The sequence below is a fragment of the Parasteatoda tepidariorum genome, chromosome 8, assembly GCF_982258835.1.
Source record: "Parasteatoda tepidariorum strain Cologne lab strain chromosome 8, Ptep-v5.0, whole genome shotgun sequence".
NCBI lineage: Eukaryota > Metazoa > Arthropoda > Arachnida > Araneae > Theridiidae > Parasteatoda > Parasteatoda tepidariorum.
In genome coordinates, this window is record NC_141762.1 from 2,306,029 (window position 1) to 2,328,822 (window position 22,794).

General features: G+C 30.1%; 1 protein-coding gene across 1 annotated transcript; it reads right to left on the reverse strand.

The window, feature by feature from the left end:
* Positions 1-3,732: 3,732 nt before the first annotated feature.
* Positions 3,733-17,728, reverse strand: LOC107454248 (dual specificity protein phosphatase 19). The gene is made up of 2 exons (XM_016071372.5): positions 17,192-17,728; positions 3,733-4,522 (listed from the first exon to the last, which is right to left on the reverse strand). The coding sequence occupies exons 1-2, from the start codon at positions 17,430-17,432 to the stop codon at positions 4,125-4,127; spliced, it is 639 nt and encodes a 212-aa protein (XP_015926858.2). The 5' UTR covers positions 17,433-17,728; the 3' UTR covers positions 3,733-4,124.
* Positions 17,729-22,794: the final 5,066 nt, after the last annotated feature.

Genomic DNA, 22,794 nt, shown 5'->3' on the forward strand with positions numbered 1-22,794 from the left:
ATTAAGTTATCCAAGAGAGATGAATAATTAGATCCTTGTGATATTCCATCAATTTGAAGAAAAGTATCCCTTCCATTGTAAAGATAATTATTAAAAAGACAAAAATTAATCAGAATTTCCCAATAATCAAAATCGCAACAAAGAATATTTTTAAAATCATAGTAATAGTTCAAAAGGACATATTTTAGTTAAGAAAGGGGAATGCTATTGAAAAGATCCTGGAAATCAAAAGTCGCAATAGAACTAATTTTATTATGTTTTATGAAATCCAAAATCGGTTGATTATTAGTGATAATCCAAGAGAAACCTCCTTTAAAAATATTGTTAATAATTTTATTTAAATAGTTAGAGAAAATGGTGTCAGGTTTAGGATATAGGTCAGGATATATATATATATATATATATATATATATATATATATATATATATATATATATATATATATATATGTGTAAAATAACAATCTAAGCATGGTCTCCCTCCCAATAAATTTTATCTGACGACGCCAATGGCGTCATAACAAAAAACAGAAACCTTTTTATTGTGACATAAAATATCGCAAAAAGGTAATAATTACATAACTGTTAAAATATTTGATGATAGAAATTTTATTGAAGTCACAGTTTGATTCCAGAAAGCTAACAATTATGCAACATCAAACTTGTAATAGATGCAGAAGTAAGCATAGTCGCCGCAAGCTGGAAAATATAGTTCCATTACGGGGAGTTGTCAAAAGTTTGGGCCCCTCAATGTTGAATTCTCTTTTCGCTTCATAGCTCTATAACTAATTGGGTTATTCAAAAAAAATTTGCACCACTTATAAAACTCGTATGTACCTAAAGATGGTTTCATGGAAAAATGATTTTTAATTCATTACTAGCTGAATACCTGTTTTGCGCACTAGGTGAATTTAAAAAAAAGAAGAATCAATAAATCAGTACTGTGGAAAAAAATCGCAATCCTCCTCAAAACTTAAAGACCAACACAAAGATTTTGATGAAAGAACCAGGTGGATGACATTTTTATGGGGATGAATGAATTAGAGAAAATAACATAAAGTGATTGCGTCAATATGGGTATGTTTAATGTAACAGAACTGTTTTTACTTTCATTTTGTTTATGATAGAACTAGAATAGAATGCTTATGATAGAACTAAATGAAAACTTAATAAATAAATACCTGATTTCAGGCTCCTCTAGAGGGCGTATTCAAGCGTTGCGATCGCGAATAACCAGGTTTTATGCTTAAATGATGACTTTTTAAAATCGTTTGCTATTTTTTTAAACTTAGCTTTTGGATTAAAATAAAACAATGTAAGATATTTTAAACAATTCGAAGATTGCAACGAACTATAGGGGGCGTTGCTGTATGAAAAGAATTGGGTATAATATAGCCTACGTCACAGGTTGTGTTGTTCCTACTAAATTTAACCCATGAACGGCATTTTCTGCGAGCCTAACTTCAAGCTACAAATAAACAAACGAAGTGTTCGATCGTTTAAATAGCTGCTCGCCAGATTTTATTGCATTATAAAGAAAAGTTATTGAAACTAAATACAACTAAATAAACAACAACAACTAAAACAAATAACAACAACTACTAATAACAATAACTAAATAAACAACAACTAAATTCGATTCGTTTAGCATTGCGTCATATGTTGTTCCTACTAAATCGAAGTAGTTGTGTTTTTTTCATATTATACCCAATTCCTGCGATTTCTATATGAACAATCATTCAGTTGCTCTGGAGACGTCTTTTAATGTAGCGTGTAGCATTGTAACGTTCCTTCTTTATTGTGGCTTATTAAATTTAAAAAAGAAAAATGTTTGATATTTTTTCTTATGCAAGCGAAAACAAAATGGTATGGTTTTTTTAACTTAATAAATAAATGCCTGATATTTCCAGGCTCCGCTAGAGGGCGTACTCAAGCGTTGCGATCGCGAATTAAATGCAGATATTTTTTGATGACTGAAGACTTTGAATGAAGACTTTTTGATGAATAAAGACTTTTGATGACTGAAGACTTTGCAGAACCGTTTTCTTAAAGCAAGATACTTCAAGATATATTTGAATAACAAACTGTTGACTGATTATACTGTTACAGTAACAAATTAATCGTGTTTGCAAGTTGCACAAATGATGAAGGCTGATTTATACAATTCAATTCAAAAACATTTATTTTAAGTGATCACAACGCTTGAACACGCCCCCTAGCGGGTAGTATATTTTCATGCTTTTATTTATTAAGTTTTTATTTCGTTCCATCAGAAACATTGGCAGCAAAATTTCCCTCAGGAAAAGGCAGAAGAACTTTCAAAAACGAACCAGAACATCGGTAATTCATTTGGAAACAGAACTCTCCCAACATTTGAAGAACAATTTCTCAATAATTTTTGCCTTTCAATATCAACTAACTTGCAACCGATAACTTCCGATTTCGTGATCGCATACTGTTACAGATTATTACGGTAAAATATTTTGTTGTTGTTTAAATTCATTATAAATCAAAATGAAGCCAACATTGCCTACTTCATTCCAATGAAAAAACGTGATTTCGGAACTTGCAGAACTGGAATAGTTATAGAATATTCTTCTTCTTTAAAGAATAGTATATATTTCTGAATCAATATAATTCGGAAAAGAATCATCCAAATTACTTGAAATAGTATCATTTGGGTTGATAACTAATAATTTTTTATCGTTTTCTTGGTAAGTATTTTTTAATTTTAAATAAATAATTTCAACTAGAATTTAGCTATTCTGTTTTTAAGTTACATATTGAAATTCATATTGAGATCTTACAATTATAAAATTTTGTTGGTGTGGTATGTTATCTAAAAGAAATAAAGGAATAATCTATGTATACATTATTTAAAAATAAAATTTTCAAACGAAGAACAATCATTCTGGAATTCTCCGGATTTAAGTAAGTGTTATGAGTCTTACAATAAAAAATTTACTTGTAAATTCTTTTTTTTTTCTAATTTGATGATAGTTCTCGATAGAATGGTTTTCTGCGTCTGATTAAGAACTTGAAGACTGGAAAAAAGAAACAAGATTAAAGTTTTTAATTTCAATATAAGGAATTTTTTTTTCTTTCATTCTTTATTTTTAGTTTATAAATAATGATTTTTATTGAAACTTTATTTTTGATAAAAATTGTCGTCAAAAATCTGTTTTTTGTAAAATTAAATGGTATAACATTATGTGTTTCTGTATACTTTTTGCATGATTTTACTGTTTGAAGTGATATGATATCGAAAAGTATGGAATGCGAGATTTAAATCGATCTTTCACACTAGATTAAATCGATCTTTCACACAGACTAGACAAATTTAGTAGAACGATTTCTTAGGCACTAGGTTTTAACTCTATTTACAAGATTTTTACAAATATTTTCCGATGTGATTTGGATGTTTCTTCTTTAAAAAAATCATATTGTTCTGCTCAAAGGAATTCGTCTCAAATAGCAACGCTGCCCCCATAGGTCGTTGCGTTCGCGAATAGAGTGTTTCCTAAATTGTACAAAAGGTGCAAGCACATTTTAACATGAAAAAGTGAATATAGAGTTTTCCCTTCACTTTTTACATTTTAGGAGACAACATCTTTAATTATATTAGCTTATTCCAAATTGTTGTTTCTGATACTAACGTCAATTTTATTGTTTTTACTAGTTGTATAAAAGGTGAAAGCTGACTTTAGCATGCATTTTACAGAAAACAAAAATGCAGAGTTTTTTCTTGACTTTAATATTTTAGGAGACAGCAGATTAAAACAGATTTTAGCCTATTCCAAATAAATTCATCTTCCAAATAATTCTCATTCATGTCAATGCAATAGATTTTGTTAGCAAAATGTACGAAAGGTGAATGTTGGCTTTAACATGAAAATATGAACATAGAGTTTTTACTTCTCTTTTTACAATTTAGGAGACAAAAGCTTCAATTAGATTGTCTTATTGTTCTTTTTGATCACATATGTCAATTCAATAGTGTGTATTGGTAAGTTGTACAAAAGTTGAAAGCTGACTTTAAGACACATTTTACAGAAAACAAAAATTTTTACATTTTACAGAAAACCGAGTTTTTTCTGCATGTTGGGGACGACAGCTTTAAGTAGATTAGCCTATTCCAAATAATTCCTTTTCATAGTCTCTCAATTGCAACATGAATCCTTCATTAGGGCAAATGATAGGCCTCGCTTCTTTTACTTTATTAATAGCATCTTGGAGTCGCATGTGCTGTCGGCTCATTAAGTAAGAAATGCAAATAGTAGCGGCCCTAGATATGCCAGCATTACAATGCACAAATATCCAGCCTTTACGTCGACCCTCATCCATGAATTTATGGCATTCGCTGAAAAAACGATGAATGTCCATATCTGGATGGTCCCTTATGTTTAGTCGTTTGTAAGTTATTTCTGCTGGGAAACAGTTGGGGACGCCTGTGGCCACATTCAGAATGTGAGTCACGCCAAGTTTTCGCAGTCGGGCAAGATCTTTGGCGACATCTTGCGAACCTGTAAAAAATTTTAAATCGATCTATTATAAGTATATATTAGTCATATAAATTATGTACAATAAGAATAAATGGGTTTCTCAAAGTCCTTATTTCCTTAAAGGTGGGGTTGGGCAAAATAATGATCTCATTTTTTTCATATTTTTCAAAGTACTTTATTACTATATAGTACTTAATACTTAATAGTTCTTAATATTATATAGTACTTAATACTTAATAGTTCTTAATATTATATAGTACTTAATACTTAATAGTACTTATTTTAAAATTTTAGAAGTGCCTAGGTCATGCGATTTTTCATGCATATGAAAGAAGCTTTTAGGGGTTTGAAGGACCGGCAATAAATTATACGAATGAAAAAGAATGTTTTTGAACACCCTCTGCCAAAAAATAAACTCTTGTCATTTACATTGATTGTCATATGAAATAACTGCATGCAAAACTTAGCTTAAATATTCATTTTTATAAAAAATTTAAGTCTTTTCTACTTTTCTACTGCAGAAATATTCAATAAAATTAAACAAAATTTTTAGAGCAATTTTCAATTAGTAATAAAAATATGAGTTTAAAATTTGAAAACTCGAATTAGTAATTATATATAAAAATAACTCGAGGTAGTAGACAGAGAGAGTAAATCTTAACTATGATTTTAATCATTTTTATTTTGTACCCAGATTAATGCTACTCTTGATATTTTAAAAATCAAGACTCTAAGCGATAAAAAAGAATTATCTTATTCAGAGAAAATAATTTAGTTTTGTGTCTGATTTGGAAAAGTCCTCAATGTCCTTTTATTAAAAAGATCATTTAAAGTGCCGACCGTAAATTTTTAAAATTGCAACTCAGTAAAAAGTAATTGTAAAAAATAATATGATTATTTTATCAAAATTTATTGCGGTAAGAGTGATCTTTTTTTATTTTAAGTTGGCTGATGATGTTACAAAATAATAACAATAGCGATTCTGAATCAGTAAATTTAAAAGTGTCTGAATATAAAAAATTAGAAATATTCATCGCTTTATATTATTCTCTAAGTAGAGAATTTAATGATATAATGAAATCTTGATTTTTCTCCGTTAAATAAAATGAGGCCTTTCTTTTTTTAGATACGAGATCGCTCATTAAGAGTTTCGGAAACAGTTGGCGAGATGCCAGCAAGACAATGGCATTTTCATGCCAAATGTCAATGCCAAGATCACGACTATCGCAGTTTCGTGAATAATCCACTGAACAGAAAAAGTAAAACATTTTGATCTATTCATTCACTTATGAATAAAATTGTGTCAAAGAAACGGTAATAAAAGTTAAAAAATTTAAATTTAAAAAAGCAATTAAGGTAATAAAATGGAGATTTCATGATATGGGGAACTACCAGTGGTCGGAAGTAGCGAAATGACTGTAGTCGCTACCTTTTTCCGTAGTTTGTTGCGCTACTTTTTAAAAGAAGTAATGTAGTGAGTAGTGAGATACAAAAAAATAAAATAAAAAAAGCATTAGTTTGTAGCGATTCCTGGCAACCACTTTCAACGTTAGTTGAATAAAGAAACAAAGTTCAAAACCAAAACAAAATTTCGAATCTGATAATAACTTCGCGCAATGAAAATGTCTCTGTGGCCGTCTGATGCTAGGAAAAATCGAACGGTCGAATTGTTCCTGAGAAATCAGATTTTAAATATCTGATTTTTTTAAAATTCGATCTCACAGGAACTATAAAGTACGTTTTTTTGTAAATTAAAATATCGTCTGCATTAATCCTAATCCTAGAACGTGAAGATGCGAACATTAAATCAAAAGTTATTCAGGGTGGCCCATTTTTTTATTTTTCGCACAGTGCTTTATTTCTTGGAGAATATAAAAAAAGCATTGATCACTTAAATCACACATATTTGATCACTTAAATCACACATATTTGATAATTTCTTGGCATTTCCTAAATCACTGTCGAGAAAAGCATAGAGTTTGAAAGTTAAGAGAACAAATTCGTAAAAAGCGCTATATAGAATAAAAAACTATTTCACGTAAACATGAATTAAACTTCTTAATATCTCCTCCTATTTAACACCAAGCTAATTTTTTATTCAAAATCCTTTTGAATACTGGTTGGTGAAAATTAAGTTCTCCAGTTAAGTTTGTCTTTTAAAAGTAGCGAAGTAGTGACTGCATTTCGAAAATAGTTTGTTGTCGCTATATTAAAAAAAAAAAAGTAGTTGTACTTGTAGTTAACTACAATTGTTATAAAGTAGTTGTAATTAACCATAACGAAAATTTAGTTTTCCGTCCACTGGGAACAACAATCACTTCATTTGCATCGTGTCTTAATGAAATCATAGCTTTTTTTTAGGCTTTGTAGAGGACGCTTCATGGTAAATTCTCTCTCACCGACATCAGTCATTTCAAAGTATAGAGCAATTGGGGTTCATTACACTGGAGTTCCGTAAGTTAGGATTTTTTTAAACTAATTATGACTTTTGAAACCTGTCACTATGTTTTCATTCAACCCATAATCTATTATTTATTTTATATTTTGATTCATTCAGTGAAATTATTTAAGTAAAATGGAAAGGTGAAAGGAAATAACAAAATTAAAATGAATATACATTGTTATTGAAAACGAATAACCAAAAGAATATACATTTACAAATAATTAGACCAGTATTTATCATCAAACATTACAATTTTAAATGAAATAACCAAATGACTTGTTATAAACAGTAACAACCATTCTCACAGTTTATAATAGTTGTTTTTTCAAAAAACCGTCATTCAGCTCATATGACTCCATTTCAACTAGCGACAAAAACTAGAAACCACTGCAGACCTGAAAATTCAGCTGATTTAGCATAAAAACAAATTTGAGACTGTTTTTGATAAAAACAATGAAAACATTTCTTCTCAATTATTTCGTTGTCATTTACTGGTTAGTAACAATTTACTGGTTAGTAACAATTGCTAATGAACTTTATTGACAAAGTCGGGTTCTGTGAAAAAAAAGCTCGATGATTTAGGGTTTCATAACCGAAAAAAAATTATTAACCACTGGTATTGAGTATTTTGAATGACCAACGGAGTTGAATCCACAGTTGTTACCGCGGTGTAGCGCTCGCTTCATATGTTGATTTTCAATATTTTCTTTAGATGCTGCGTATCGTAAAATTTAATGTCAGCAAAAATCATTAGGAAAAGAAAAAAAAAACTGGATTAAAATTTTTTCCTGCATTTTGAAAAAACTGAATCTTTTATTTATATTGACCGACGTTATGAGAAATGCAACAAAATCAAAACCTGAAAAATTTAATTCGCGAAATTCCCACTTTATAAACGTATTTTTAATATTTCATAAAATAATTGTTCAATACATGACTTGTGGGCAAAATAAAAAAATAAACAAGAACACCTACACATGAACATAGGATCAGATTTTAACTGACTCATTTTATTGGTTCGAGAGTCTAACCTGAAATCTATAGATTCATGAGTGCAAACGATGCTTTTTAGGCGGATTTGCATTTTAGATTTTTAAAATAACGAGGGTAGCCACACACTCTGAAAAAACAAATTGTTCTACTAGAATTTTTTAATATTTTTTAAATAAAAATAGTGAAACAATAATCAAATAATTCTAAATACTATACAAGTCTTTGAAAAACTGTTTGGGTGCAGGTTGAATCAAAGTGATTTCAACTCTCAAAGAAAATTTTTGTGTCAAGAGCTGATGGGTTTATTACTTATCCGCCCGTGGTATTTTTTTCTGGTTTTGATAATGATTTCTATGTCTAAATGAAAGATTATTATCTGATTTATTTCATAATGACACCCCCTTTTTTTTACCAGAATAGGGTAATGATAACCAAATTTAATGTTAAATCAAAATGAATGATTTTACCCTGTTCTGTCGAAGAAAAAGTCTAAAACATACCCAAAAAGAAACCTCCGAATTTTTTTTCCTTTAACCTTTTGACGCAAAGGGGACTCCGGTGTTCTTTATATATATTTATTTTTCCTATTTATTTTTCAAGGAACACGTAAATATATATTTATTATATATATTTATGTGTTCTTTATTTATATATTTTTTTCTGACGCTCTAATTACACACAAAACTACATTTTAGAAATTTAGAATTATATAAAACAGACTATTTAGTGACTAGAAAAATCCTTTTAAATTATCGGAATTATATATTTGTACTAAAATATGAAATTCAAGAACTGTAGCTTGAAAAAAACCTGACCTGGGCTGTGTAGGCGTCAGGAAACTCTCCTTGTATCAGAAAGGTTCGAATCCCGAGCAAGGCATGGTTGTTCTTTGATTCTCTGTATTATTTGTCCTTATGAAGGGAGCAACGTAGGCCCACCTAATAGGGTGCCCCCAGGAAGGAAGGCCAGCAAATCTGCCCCTTAAATGCCTGAATGGACGAAATCTTAACAGATGTGGGCATTGGAAATAAGAAAAAGCTTGACATATTTAAAATTCAAAAATTTACCAACCATTAGTTTTTTTAAATGAAAGAAATTTCAATGATGTATAACTGTTTCTCCTTGGACATAAATAACTGCAAATTTGAAAAGTTGTAAGTGAGTTTATCTTTAACGCAGAAAAAAAAAACAAAAAAAAAAAAACACCAGTGTTTCACAACATAAATCATTATGATGCTAAATATAATATTTTTCACTTATTTTGACCTAAGTTAATACAAAATAACAAAAAAAAAAAGAGTATGGAGGATATGTTTAATAAAAATTGCAAGTCAAAGGATCCTTCGAAGTGGTGAAAGAGATGAGTCAGATAGAAGTTGTGGCAAATCACACTCAGTAATGGAGCTGCTAGTTGGTGGAAGAGATTTTCCAGAGAATCAAGGAGGTCAGAATGAACGATCGCCACTACCACAGGGTAAAAGGCAAAAAAGGGACATTGCCTTATGAAGACAGCTCTGAATTCAATACGAAATTAAGATTCAATCACGATCCGTTCCCATGTGTTTCGAAGCTTTTCGCCAAGGATGATTTAAAAGCAACAGTGCAAGTGCCTTGCACTTGGTAAAGCTAAGAACTATCTATACCAACTTACCGTAAAGAATTATCTGGGCTTTAAATATGCCAAATAAATGAAATGTTTCAAAAAGCTATTTAAGAATCCTCCATTCAGCGAAATTTTTCCACTTTAAAAATTTTTTAAATTAATAAATAATTCTCAATTTTTTCAATTTTTTTGGGCCCTAATAATGCAGCGTTGGAGTAAGTTTTTAAACATTAAAAAATTAGACCACGCACGCTTTTTTCCACATACAAAACTGTGGCTATTCATTATATCGATATTTTGAGCCATTTTAAAAATTAGCATAGAGGGCGCTGAGACACTTAACATGAACAACAGTTGAAAACTCACAGCAGTTATGAAAATAGCATATTTACATAATAATATTATTCATTTCTTTTCATGAAGACAATAAGCTGTAAACTTTCTAACCGGAAGTTGTGAAGGTAAAGAGGTCGAGATTCATTATTGTTTATATTTGTATTGAAAATATCATCCATAGATCTAAAGGCCTGGTTTCTTAGGACAGGACGCCGTCAGCTGGAAATCAGCGCTAACCTCTGATTGGTCCATTTGTGAGTTTTATAGTATACGTCATCGAACGCTCATCTTGATTTACAATTGCCGTCCAACTCAACTGTAGTTGGATTACAACGTGACGTTAACCACAGAAGCAATGGCGGACAACATCCAACAGCACATTGAAATCAGCCAAGATTTTGATTTTGTCATTAAACATAACTTCTTCATTAAACATAGCACTCTTCATTTAGCTCAGTTATAATGTGTTTTTTTTTTTGGACAAGGTCATTATTTGTTCTCTAAAACACTGGTCGACAATAACAAAATCAATACAAATTCAAAATAAATATTTGTTTACGTTATTAACGCATGCGCAATGAGAGATAATGTCTGCGTTGGACCGACTGCTCACGCTGAGCTAACAAAAAGTATTTTTTTGGCATCAGCTCTACGTCAACTTTCCGCTGACGCCCAGATAAGGCGCTAGTTCTAAGAAACCAGGTCTTGAGCTAACAAACCAGTATTTTGTTGGCGTCAGCGAGACGTTGACGTCCCGCTGACGCCCAGATAAGGCGCTTGTCCTAAGAAACCAGACCTTAAGATGTGCATCAGCTGATAGTCATAATTCCTCCCACGTGGTCAAAGTGACTCCGTTTATTTTATTTTGTTGATTTATTTTTTAAAAAAGATTTTTGATGGGGTGATTATATCTGTTCCCTTAAGAGCTTTTTTTAAGTAATTTAGAATGTTAATTATGTTTTTCTTGTATTTTCAACAAGTCATATTATCTCTTTAAGTCGTTAAAACATTTGAATTTATTTTTTAAGGAAGATATTGGAAATTCAAAATAAAAAAAAGGTTATAAGTGCTTATAATTATCCCAATTCTTTGACTACAACATATAAATGAATGAAAAGCCTTAAAGCTAACACCCAATGTGTAAACATACATTGCAAATAAATGTCTATTAAGCGGCAAAACAAAACAGACATTCAATGCGGTATAAAATTTACAGAAGAGAATCTCTCTCAGTTTCGCAATAAAATTCGAAACATAAAAGATCCCGCCTAATTTCAGAATCATGACAAGTAGTAAAGTTTCCTGTTTTTCCGAAGTTGGCGACATAAAGTTTCTTTCATCCAAAAATAAAATCGCTTCGTCACGAAATAAATATCTAAAGCAATAAATAGCCATAAAGAAGTTGGCGATTTTTGCGGCTTCATATTTTCTGTGCGGGTTTTATGAAACGATTTCGAAGTTTATTTTCCAGAAGGGAGATAACTCGAATCCCCAGAGAAACTTTACGAACTTCGAGTGATCCCTCGGAAAAAATCTGTACAGGAATCGTGTGTTCGATTTTAGTGTTTCAATTCTTTTATTTGTGTGATCGTTAAATGAAAGCATTTTGTTACACGTTTTGTTGTATGTCGTAGAAAATTTAAAGAATTTCCGAAGATGCAATTAAAAAAAAGTGTGATCCATGTTTCGTGATTTGAAATGATTGTTTATCTATAAGTACCGGTTACTACGTCTCCTACTACCGCTCATGCTCGCCTACCGCCTAAGATTGCTAAGCAATCTAATGCACTGTGATTGAACACAGTAGTTACAGGAAGAGAGTGTGTGTGTGGGGGCGGGGAGCAAGATCGCTTCGCGGATCGTACGCAATTAAATGGGTACTTTTATTAATTTACTTTTATGTCCTCAATTGTATGATTTTTTGTAATTACTGTTAAAATTTACAGAAACAGTAATTTTCGTAATTTACTGATTTGGCGACTAAATTCGTGAGTTCTTAGTTGCAAAGTCTGCGGTAAAACAGTTGAAGATGGGCCTATTTGAATGCAATTTTCGACAATAATTATTATTAAAAAAACATAAAATTCGTATACAAATAAGGTAATTTAGTTTCGATCAATAAAAGTACCGATCCAAATGCGAATAATCAGCCAGTCCATAACAAGGGAAGAGCCCCTAGCGGCGTATTATGATATTTACCGCTTGCTGTACAATTCTCAAGCTTTGTGCTGAATTAAATTTTATAGTGAGTCCCCTTTGAAAGTGTTCAAGCAACACAAATTAATGCAGAGAATACATGACAGCAAGGATAATTTTAGTTTAAAGAATGTCTGGATAAAAACAATTGCTGTAAGACATTTAGAATTATGGCTGCAATCCTGTATTTTGAGAAATGACCTAACTCTCTTGCGAGGTCATCATAGAGCCTGTTCATGCATTTTACCACAAAACCATTCCTTCATGGCAAAAGTACGCTAAAAGTAATAAAATAAATACGTACAGTGCGCAAAATAAAAAACAGCCACCAAGAATAACTTTTGATCTAATGATCGGATCTTCACGTTCTAGGACTCATTCATAATGGTTCGAGAGGGTGACCCCTAATATGCTAATTAATGAGTACAAACGATATTTTAAGTTACGATATCAGACACAAAAATGTACTTTCTCTGAGTAAATCTATCTTCTTTTTTTTTCAATGGATCCCCTAACTATTGGGAGAAGTCGCAACCTGGTAAATTGGCGTCCAATAGTTTAGTCCAGAGAGCGGTCTAAGGTTTAGACTCTTTAATGTTAATTTTACTTTCTGAGTATTTCCCTATATCTCAAGAATATTTTAAGCAAATTGAAAAATTTTTGCACACAATTACAAAATACGTTTGTTCAAAGATAATTCCATACAAAAAACAACTTTTAATAAATATTTTTTTTATTTTTCACTATTTTATTTAATAATGGTCGAAAAATTTTGAATTGTAAGGTATAAAAGCTTTTGCATGAGTTTAAAGATTATAATTTTACGTGGTAAAATACAAAATTTGAGCAAAATCGGTTGAATAGTCCCTGAGAAATTGAATTTCAAAAAAAGACAGATGTTTAAAATTATTTATTAAATATTTTATTTATTTTATTTAATTATTTTATTTAAAGATTTATTTAATTTAATTATTTATGTAATTATTTTATTGAATGATTCATTTAATTATTTAATTTAATTATTTATTTAATTATTTATTATTTTATTTAATTATTAATTATTTTATTTAATTATGTTATTTAATATTTGTAATAAACTGTTGAATTAAAAGGAGCATAAATTTTGAAATTTCAAAAGACATAATTCAAAATTAAAAATTGGTTAAATTTTCGAGTTATAGAACGTCAGAAAAAATACGTATTTTAAAAATTTTCATTTCTCAAGAACTATTCGAGAGACTTTGGTGGCACATGGAGGTTTGCTGCTTTCTCAACAATACACTGATATCTCGAAACATTTTGAAAAATGTTTAAGAAAATAAATTAAACTTTTTAAATAATAAATGCATTTAATAGGGGTTTTGTTGCTATCTTCTCTATAGTTTTTTTAACCATAGAAGAGAAGAGGGAATTAAATAGGAGTACCTGCCAAACTTAATTCAGCTTCAATTTGGGTGTGTTCTTAAATGAACTATTGCAGTATAAAACATTTCAAGAGTTTTTTTTCTTTCTCTTTTTAAATTTTGCTTTGTGGAAATTGTAACTTAAATCAAAAACCTATTGGAAATTTTACACATTTCCAAAACTTCATAAGCTGGCTTTTATCTCAACCGATTTTCCATTTCTTTAATCAGCAGGTTTTAAATTACCAAGTTAATACTCTCAACTCTCTTTTTTAAATCATTTTCATTTTAAGATAAAAACAGCTATTAAAATTTAACAAGGGATTATTGTTGGAAGCTGAAACATCAAAACATTTTCAATCTCTGGCAAAACTAAGCCTTATTAGAAACATCCTCGAAAATGGCGATTAGTAGAAACATCTCCACGTTTCAACAGGCAATCAAACTGGTTCTGCTTTCTTCGATCCATCTGTTCTCACTAGTGAGTTGACAGATTTTAATAGCGTTTTTATTGTTTCCTCGCTTAAATATTTATTTGTTACCCTAAATGTGTTAAAACGGATTTCAAAAACTTATATTAGAGGTGATTATTACAGAACACTCTATTTATACGAATAAAATATCTGAAAATAAAATAGAAAGTACCCTCCTAAATTGATAAATGACTCGCTGATTGTAATGCATTTTTTAAAATATTTGATGAATAACTCAAATATTTTTAGTTTCTTTTTATCTAGCTTTGTTTATTTTAGAAATAAATCTTCTAAAGATATAAGTTCCTTTATAAAAAAAAGGTATAAATTCTTTTATTTATATCTTTTTTTAAATCAATTTTTAATTTTTTAAAATTTTAAATTAATTTCTGCTTAAATCGATTTTTTAAAACATTTAATTTCATACAAAGTTGTTGCATAAGTAGAACAGCAGAACATCTGCATCAATAGAACACCTTATTAACATTCATATAAACTGTTCGTGTTATGGCATTTGCTCTTTTGTCGCTTTCATTAGCTGCCGAAAAAGGGGTTCTGTCATTTGCATTTTAAATATTTTATCTCGCCAAAAACTCTAAGAGATTGTCAGTTTGTAACCTTTATACAGTGAAATCTATTTAGTTTCTTTAAACAAGAAGACTAAAATAAGGTCTCTCTCCGAGAAATCTCATTTTTTTTTGCAACTAAGAACCTTTATTCATAAACATCTTCAACTCATAGAAATTGAAAGAAAACTAGCATTATTTAAAATGATTCATTAAAAGTTCTAGTTTGTTGAAATTTTTCTAATCTGTTAATTCTTTCGCCACGCGATGATACATCCACCTATTTAGTTCATGAGCAATCAGAACCGAATGAACTCTTTAAAGTTTGAAGCCAATTCATCAAATCTACTCCAAGTATAAAAAGAAGCAGAAGAAAATATTCATTTCAAGTGCTAAGTTGCCAAGCTCCGTTTCAGTAGCATGAATAAGATAACCTTGTTATGAAAAAAAGCTTTTCAACAGGGAAAGTATGTATAATTTCTCAGGTTAAACAAAAGAAACCTTCGGATTTTATATTTGTTTGTAAATTACTATGATATTTTTTAAAATTTTAAATATCTGTTTTTCAAAAACTGTTAAATATTACGGATGATCTAGAAGGAACAGTTTGACTCCAAGATCCAAGTTTCCAAAATTTATACTGACCCAAAATACGAAGTGTAATATAATATATTTAATAATTGTATTGAATTAAGTAGTTTCATTTTTAAAGCTGTTTATGTATATTTTTTTGAAAAGAAATTTTTGATAGTTTACTTTTTTCTTTTCTTTTGTTTAAAAAATATCATGGAAAAGTCATCTTTTATTTTGTTGCATTATCAAATTTTAATTCTGGAATGTTTAGCCTTTTATTTTTCATCATAGAAAAAACACAATTTATTAAACCTAAAGAGTTCAAAGTTAGAAACATATTTTTTTAAAAAATAAACCTATAATTTTTACGTTTTTTTTTTTTTGGAAGTATAAAAGCTTTAACTTTGAAGATATTTTGTATTATTTCTTTTCAAACTAAGAACACGGTATGTATCTCATTTAATTTTTTTTTTAATAATTACTTATAGCGTTCGAAAGTTAAATGGCTCAACAATAAATAATAAGAAGACAGCAAAAGAACGCAAAGGTAAGACAGGGAATGCTATTAACTATTATGCTACAATTTCATTGGGAGCATCAAAGTCATGACAAATCGATCAGTATTCAAATAAAATCAGAGTGGACCAGCGGCAGCAGAGGTATTCTTACCATTCCCGGTGGTATGGGTTCCTCTCTTGTCGGGCTAACTTTAGGAAGTTTTCGTGATTTTCCTTTTCAAATAACGGAAATGTGCATTACTTCCTTTTAAAAATCAGCCTTTGAAAATACCGGAGCTTGATCCATGAGTTCTATTGTCTTCTGGGTTGGATTCGAAATTAAAACTCGACAGTGTTGCACATGGATGACCGGAAATTCATTATGGATCAGATGTATTAGAATAAAAGTTATGCTTTATGAAATAAGGGAAACTGAATCTCTAATTTTTTAATGCGTTCAGTTTAATGCATGTTTCATCTTTGAAAATTCGCTCATAAAGACTATAGAAAAATTAAGTTTCTGCACTAAGAATAATTTTTGAAAATCGCGCAAGTTATAAAAAATGAACAATTCATTTGAAAGATATCGTTTAGTTTAAACAATGATAGCATTGATAAACCTCCGAAGCTTAATGAAATCTGTACATTAGAGTTTGTCAAAATAAATGTTATGAAATACCGATATTTTTAAATATATCGATAACGATAATTCAGAATGTGTTCTCATGATACAACATGAAAACTTCGACTGATTGTAAATATCGAACATATTATAATTATCAACCACGATATTATCGCGATCATTATCAACAACGTAAACATCAAATAAGCAAATGTCACTAGTACTATCAATATTGATTATTTTCGAATACTATAATTATTTAATACGATAATATTATGCGTATTATCTATAATGATAATTATCAAATACAATATTATAGTAAGTGTTAATAAATTTCGTTTGAGCAACGAAAATATTGACAGATGCAAAAATAATGTAAATTAGTAAAATTAGAAAAATATCACGATACATCATGAAATATTATTATTTCTTGAAAAAAATAGTGTAATATTAAATTTCCGGAATCGATGTGAAACTATGGTTCAAACTATTCAAAACATCAAATTTGAAATTATAACAGCTTAATTCGTACACGGCATCATAAGGGTTTTGCCTGTATACATTCTGTTTGTATATATTCTGTCTATGCTCATAATATCATATGGAGAACTACTTACTTCAAATGAAATTAGTGGGAATGAAAGATGGTATAAAAAAGAAATGTCAAAATTTGACCAAATATTGAAGAGTTGCGGGAAAAAAATTAACTGAAAATTAATCAAATTAGAGAAATTAAGCTTTTTAATGTGTTTAAATATTTGAAAATAGCTAGCAAGCAATTTTTTTTCTCATTAAGAACTGCTTTTTATAAACTTAACAGGATTAGTTAATGGTCCATGCCTATAATCGACAATTCTTTCAAAACCTTATTTGCAATTTTCTTTGACATACATAACAACTATGACATTCAATAATCAAATCGCGGTTTACATTTTAGTGAATCAACAAGGTATATAATGACAAAGAAAAATCTAAACTTATTAACCTAGTAATAAACCTGGCAAGATGAGAGCCACCTGAAGATCGGGTCGATAGTCCTGCGCAAACCACCTTCTTCTACTGGGTGCTGCGTCATCTGTGGTTACACAGAAGTCACCAGAACTGGACTTCTTTTCTAACTCCTGTAATCCACCATATCTAGTCACCCTGGTCTCAACAGATCTTAATCTGGATGGCCTGTATGACTTCACTTCATCTAATAGAACAGATTTCACATCTCTGTGCATGTTTGAAGTTACGAAAATCGTCTGAAATTTTAAAATTGTCTGAAGTTACAAAAATCGTCTGAAGTTATGAAAATCGTCTGAAGTTATGAAAATCGTATGGAATTACGAAAAGTCGTCTGAAATTACAAAATCGTCTGGAAAAAAAGAAACAAAAAAACAAATATAGTTGTTTTAATTCTTCCTTTTACAAGAACAAATCTCTGTCCATGGCTTTTAGTTCGAAATATTCGCCAATACTAAGTTCAAAGCCAAGAAGGTGCTGATGTCACGTCTTGCTCTTGATGCTGGGGAACGTCACGCCATTTGGGTGAAATCCAAAAATTAGAATTGTTTGAATCTAATCAGCAGGTGCATGTTGCGTAAGGGTTCGTGAGACGAAGAGACTCATTAGGTGGAGAAGAATTGTGAGGCGAATAAAAACAAGATTCTATTATAAGAATAAAAAAGGGGTCCATTTTAATGGATTTTGTTTTGCGTCATTACTGAATATAAAATCATTGCTTTTCAATTACTGTTCTGACATTGAACATATTTTTTGTCTTCCGTTGAGTTCAACATACGAAGAAGCGTATGAGATTTTATGGAGGGTGGGGATATATTTTTATCATCACGCATTCAAGAAACTACGTGTTACTTTGATTACACATTCGGCCAGTGACGTACACAGACTTTTGGGTGCAAGATTTATTAGTGCATCCTATCTAAGACTTACCACAAAAAAATTGAAATTTTAACTTAAGACAAAAACACCATAATACAGAGATACATTCGGGTATTTATAATCCTTAATTTTATTTTAATTTAAGATAATAAAAATCGCAATTGCGATGAAAGGACAGAATTTAGAAAAGGTACTAAATTGGAACATTGTTATATACACTTATCACATTGAAGTGAAATTAATCTCAATAATGGGAGAAAATTACTCACTCTGTTGTAACAAATATATTCAAAGTTGAGTTAACTCTTCCTATTTTTTATTAAAAAAATAATATCTTTTATAAAAAAAAACTAATTTTATTGTAACTTAAAGTGCTATTTTTTACGGAGCGTGCGCCCTCGAGCTTCGATCGTGCCATCGCACCGCGGGTGTAGTTGTTATTTGAGCCACTGCACTCAATTGGGGTATTGAACGCAGAGCAAAAACAGGGTTTTCTCACAGGTTACTAGTAATGAGAAATATAATTAAATTGTAACATACATTAAAGATTAGGATAAAACAAAGTTCATATTTTAATACAGTAGAGCCTCGATCGATCGTTTCTGAAGAGATCATTCATTACGAACGATAGATGTGGGAAAACCATTCGAAGAATGACATAAATATGTACGAGAATCAATAAAGAAGTAGCAGATGTGAAAATAAACTTAATAATTAATTTAAAATTTAAATTAAAAAAAAAAATATGTACTTAATGCAAAAGAAGGACGAATTGAACACATTTAATGTAAAATATTTGTAAATTTTGGTTTTAACAGAATTTTCGGGACCAGATGGCCTGGTTGGCTGGGCTCTGAACTCATGTTCGTGAGAACGGGAGTATTGTAAAAGGTGACCGGTGCACGTTAAATCGTTCGGGTCACAAAGTCCTTCATGTTCCCATAACAAAATATACCTTTGGGGTACTGAATTGGAGATGGATCTTCTCTGGTTCAGGTCAAAATTACGATCTGTCGATGAATGAACGGGTTCGTCCTTTAAAACGGCTGTGAGGTATGGGTGTGGTCGAATTCTTGGCCTTATATGGCACCACTGGAAAACAAGAACAATCGCCACTCTTGTCTTGATGGTCCACGACAACAACAACAGAAACTTTTCTACTTAGCACGAACAATAATTATATTTGTAACAGATAGCTGCTTATTTCCCGTAAGTTACAGAAAGTTTTTTTATTGTTACAACGGCTTCAAGACCTGGTTGGGAAGATCTCGTATTTTTCATGACCTAAAAATGTGCTACCTAACATCGAGTAGACTGAATCAGTCATCTATCATCAGTTCATGGGTGGAAATTCAATCCTTCATCAAATTCGAAATTCCCGCCTGTTATATTTCACCGATTCTGGTGGTGGCGAGATCTTACATTTTATATGTTTTAAATGACATTGCCAGATAAAAGAAATTACAATTATCAATTTACACGTGAAAATTAAATAGAGTCTATTAAAAGAATATTCAGATCTCCTTCCATCCTTGTTCCTTTGAAGCTAGAGTTTGATGACAAGGGAAATAAAATGCCTCTTATAATACTTTTATAACTGTCAAAACTATTAAATGTCGCTATTATTGTTTTTAAAAGATTCCATATCCATCTATTTGTGGAGTTTCAAATAATTAAAAACTTGTTTTCTATTCATTATCCATTTCTAGTTCGCCTCCTCTTTAAACAAATAACTTCCTTACTTTCAATACTAATAAGTCTGACTTAAAAAAATATTCCCATTTGAATTCCATTCCAATATAATTTTTCCTCTTATAATAACCCTCTCATAATAATCTTAGTATTTTTAAGACCCACTTCGTTTAGTTTTACTTTATTGACATTTAATCATAACAGATAATCGTGGAAAATGGAAGAAAAATTCTTTTTTAATAATAGATTGTGTGGAGTTTATGATAATAGAATTTGAAAATTAGGTAACTAAATTTAAATCAATGATAACATTTCTTAAGTCTTTATAATTTTTATATAACTAATATAGGTTTGCGAACTGTGGAATAAAAAGTAATAACCAACGTTTTTGTAGTTTTGATAGATTGTGGCTGGATAATAAAGTTCGAAAAAACTATAATCAAAATTGAAACAACAATAAAATTTTTTTTAAATTTAATGCTTTTTTTAATACTAGAGGGTGAAGAAGCCTCCTGTTCGCTGCCGCTCACCAACCCCATTGATTGCTTCGCAATAATTGTTGTTTCTTGGCAGACAACAGTTTTTCTACTTAAGTTAAAATTATTCTCTCAACACATAGGTTCTAAAAGGAATTCTGTTTGCTTGTGCCTTCACTTCCCACGTCCAAATATTATTATCTATTAGCATTATAAATAGTTAGATCTAACGATGAACAGAAGTAATTCTTCTCATTTCTAATCATCACTCATTTATTAAAATAACATTTATATTGTTATAACAATATCTAGCTCAAACAAATTTGATGAGTTCACAACCATAATTTAATATTTTCTCTTACCAAACCTGAGAATATATTAAATACTATATTTGCTTGCATCTCATTGTGCATGAAGCTGATCGTTAAGTTTTAGATCATTTTGCAGATCTCCTTAACTGTAAGTTATAACAGTATATTAATAATATTTGCGCAAAAATGATAATTGAAAAACAGTTAATAAGATTAGACCACCTTTCTAAATAATTTTATCTTAAAATGTAGAGCAGAACTACATTATAATAATAATAATAATAATAGAAACAACAATTCTTTTAGTTTTAAACTCTTGAATTAAAAGTATAAGAAAATAAACAATAAAATAAACAATACAAACTTTACAAAATACACAATAGGGAATTTACAAATTAGGGATGCAAAAATATTTATAGAAAAACAATACCTTTATGATTGATTTTTATTCATTTCATGCTGATGACAACCAAAACAATATGGAAATGAATGGAGAAAAACTAGATCCTACTACGTGATTTTCCTGCCAATAAAATTCACGGACAATGGAAAACTGTGACACCATCGTTAGATTTTTATGTATAGTAATATGTAAGACTTCGGGAGTGAAAAGTGACAGAAACATTTCTTTTTTTCAATTTTAACAGATTGTGTTGTTTAATAGAGTTTAAAAATGTGATAATCAAATTTGAACCAGTGTTTGTTTGTTTCGTTAAAAGTGATATTGAAAGAAAGTGTTATACTGAAAACACTACAAGTTTAATAATATTGGATTAGCTTTACACGATCTACCATACATATTTTTTGAATCACTCATTCTAATTATTGACTTATATTTTCAATGAAAAATACTTTTTTACGTGAATTATGAATCACCCTGTACTTCCTTTCCTCTTCTCCTTTATGAATCAATTTATTTTTGCTAAAAAAGTTTTAGGATCACAAAATGGCAACATGATGGGACTGGCACAAGAGCAGACAGAGGCTGTTTATTAGCGTTAACTTTCATGATTGAATGAAATACCAAAAAATTTTTCCGATTCATATTTTGCTGTCGTAAAAAGAGAAGGGGTTGGTGGAAAGAAGAATATTTTCTTCGAAACTAATTTTTTTACCGATTCGACCTCAAATGGAGAGAAATAAATTCTTTTGGCAAGCCCAGTCAGCAATGTCTTGTGAAGAAAAAAAGGAAATTGACTTTGTCTGTGGTAATTTATGAGCTTTAGGATATGGTCAATATATTAAATGATCAACAAGAATTCCATGAGACCAGAATATCGTATACGATTTGGAGCCTATTGAAGGGCCATAAGCAAGAGCGTTCCTTTTCTGATAGATTCCAAAAAGTGAATGATTAGAAAAATTCATAATTAATTCAATTGTTTTTAACAGAGCCGTGGTGGCTTAGAGGACTGAGCGCTTGGTCCCCAGTGTGGTGACGTGGGTTCGAATCCCAGCCATGGCTGGTTGATACGAATTCCGCACTCGGCTCTTACCGATCCCAGTGCTGGCGTAAAATATCCTCAGTGGATCACGGTTCATGGGTTTGAGCTCCTTTGCTAATTGCTTGTTAAATCATGCGAAAATATGACTGAAGGGGAAATTTTAAAAAAAAATGTTTCTCGGTATATCTTATGAATTAGAAATACATAATTACTTAGCCGTCTTTCAAAATTATCTTGCACAACATATAAACCTTAATGTTAACATGCATAACATTTAAATATTCTAATTCTTCCTTCATCCCTAACACCTTAAGTAGTTATACAGCTGTTTAACATATTTTTTTTATAATAGTTATAAGATTAAAATATATATATATATATATATATATATATATATATATATATATATATATATATATATATATATATATATATATATATATATATATATATATATATATATATATGCTTCATTAATTAATACTTCATTATTAATGCCTATTTTCAACCAATATAATTGAGTTCCGAGTGCCCTATAACTCAAAATTGAGTAACACAGATTAGCATCTATATCCGAAAACCAACTTCACTTTCCCCCAATTGAAATTCATCGATTCAATTATTCCTCTTAATCGAAATCCCAGGAGAGGAGAGACATTATTCGGTGAATTCAAAACTTCTGATTCCAAAAAGCGGATATTTTTGGAATGAATGTGTTAATACTCCAGTCGATTCATTCCTAACTATTGTCAGAGTTTAGTCAGAGTTATGATGAGG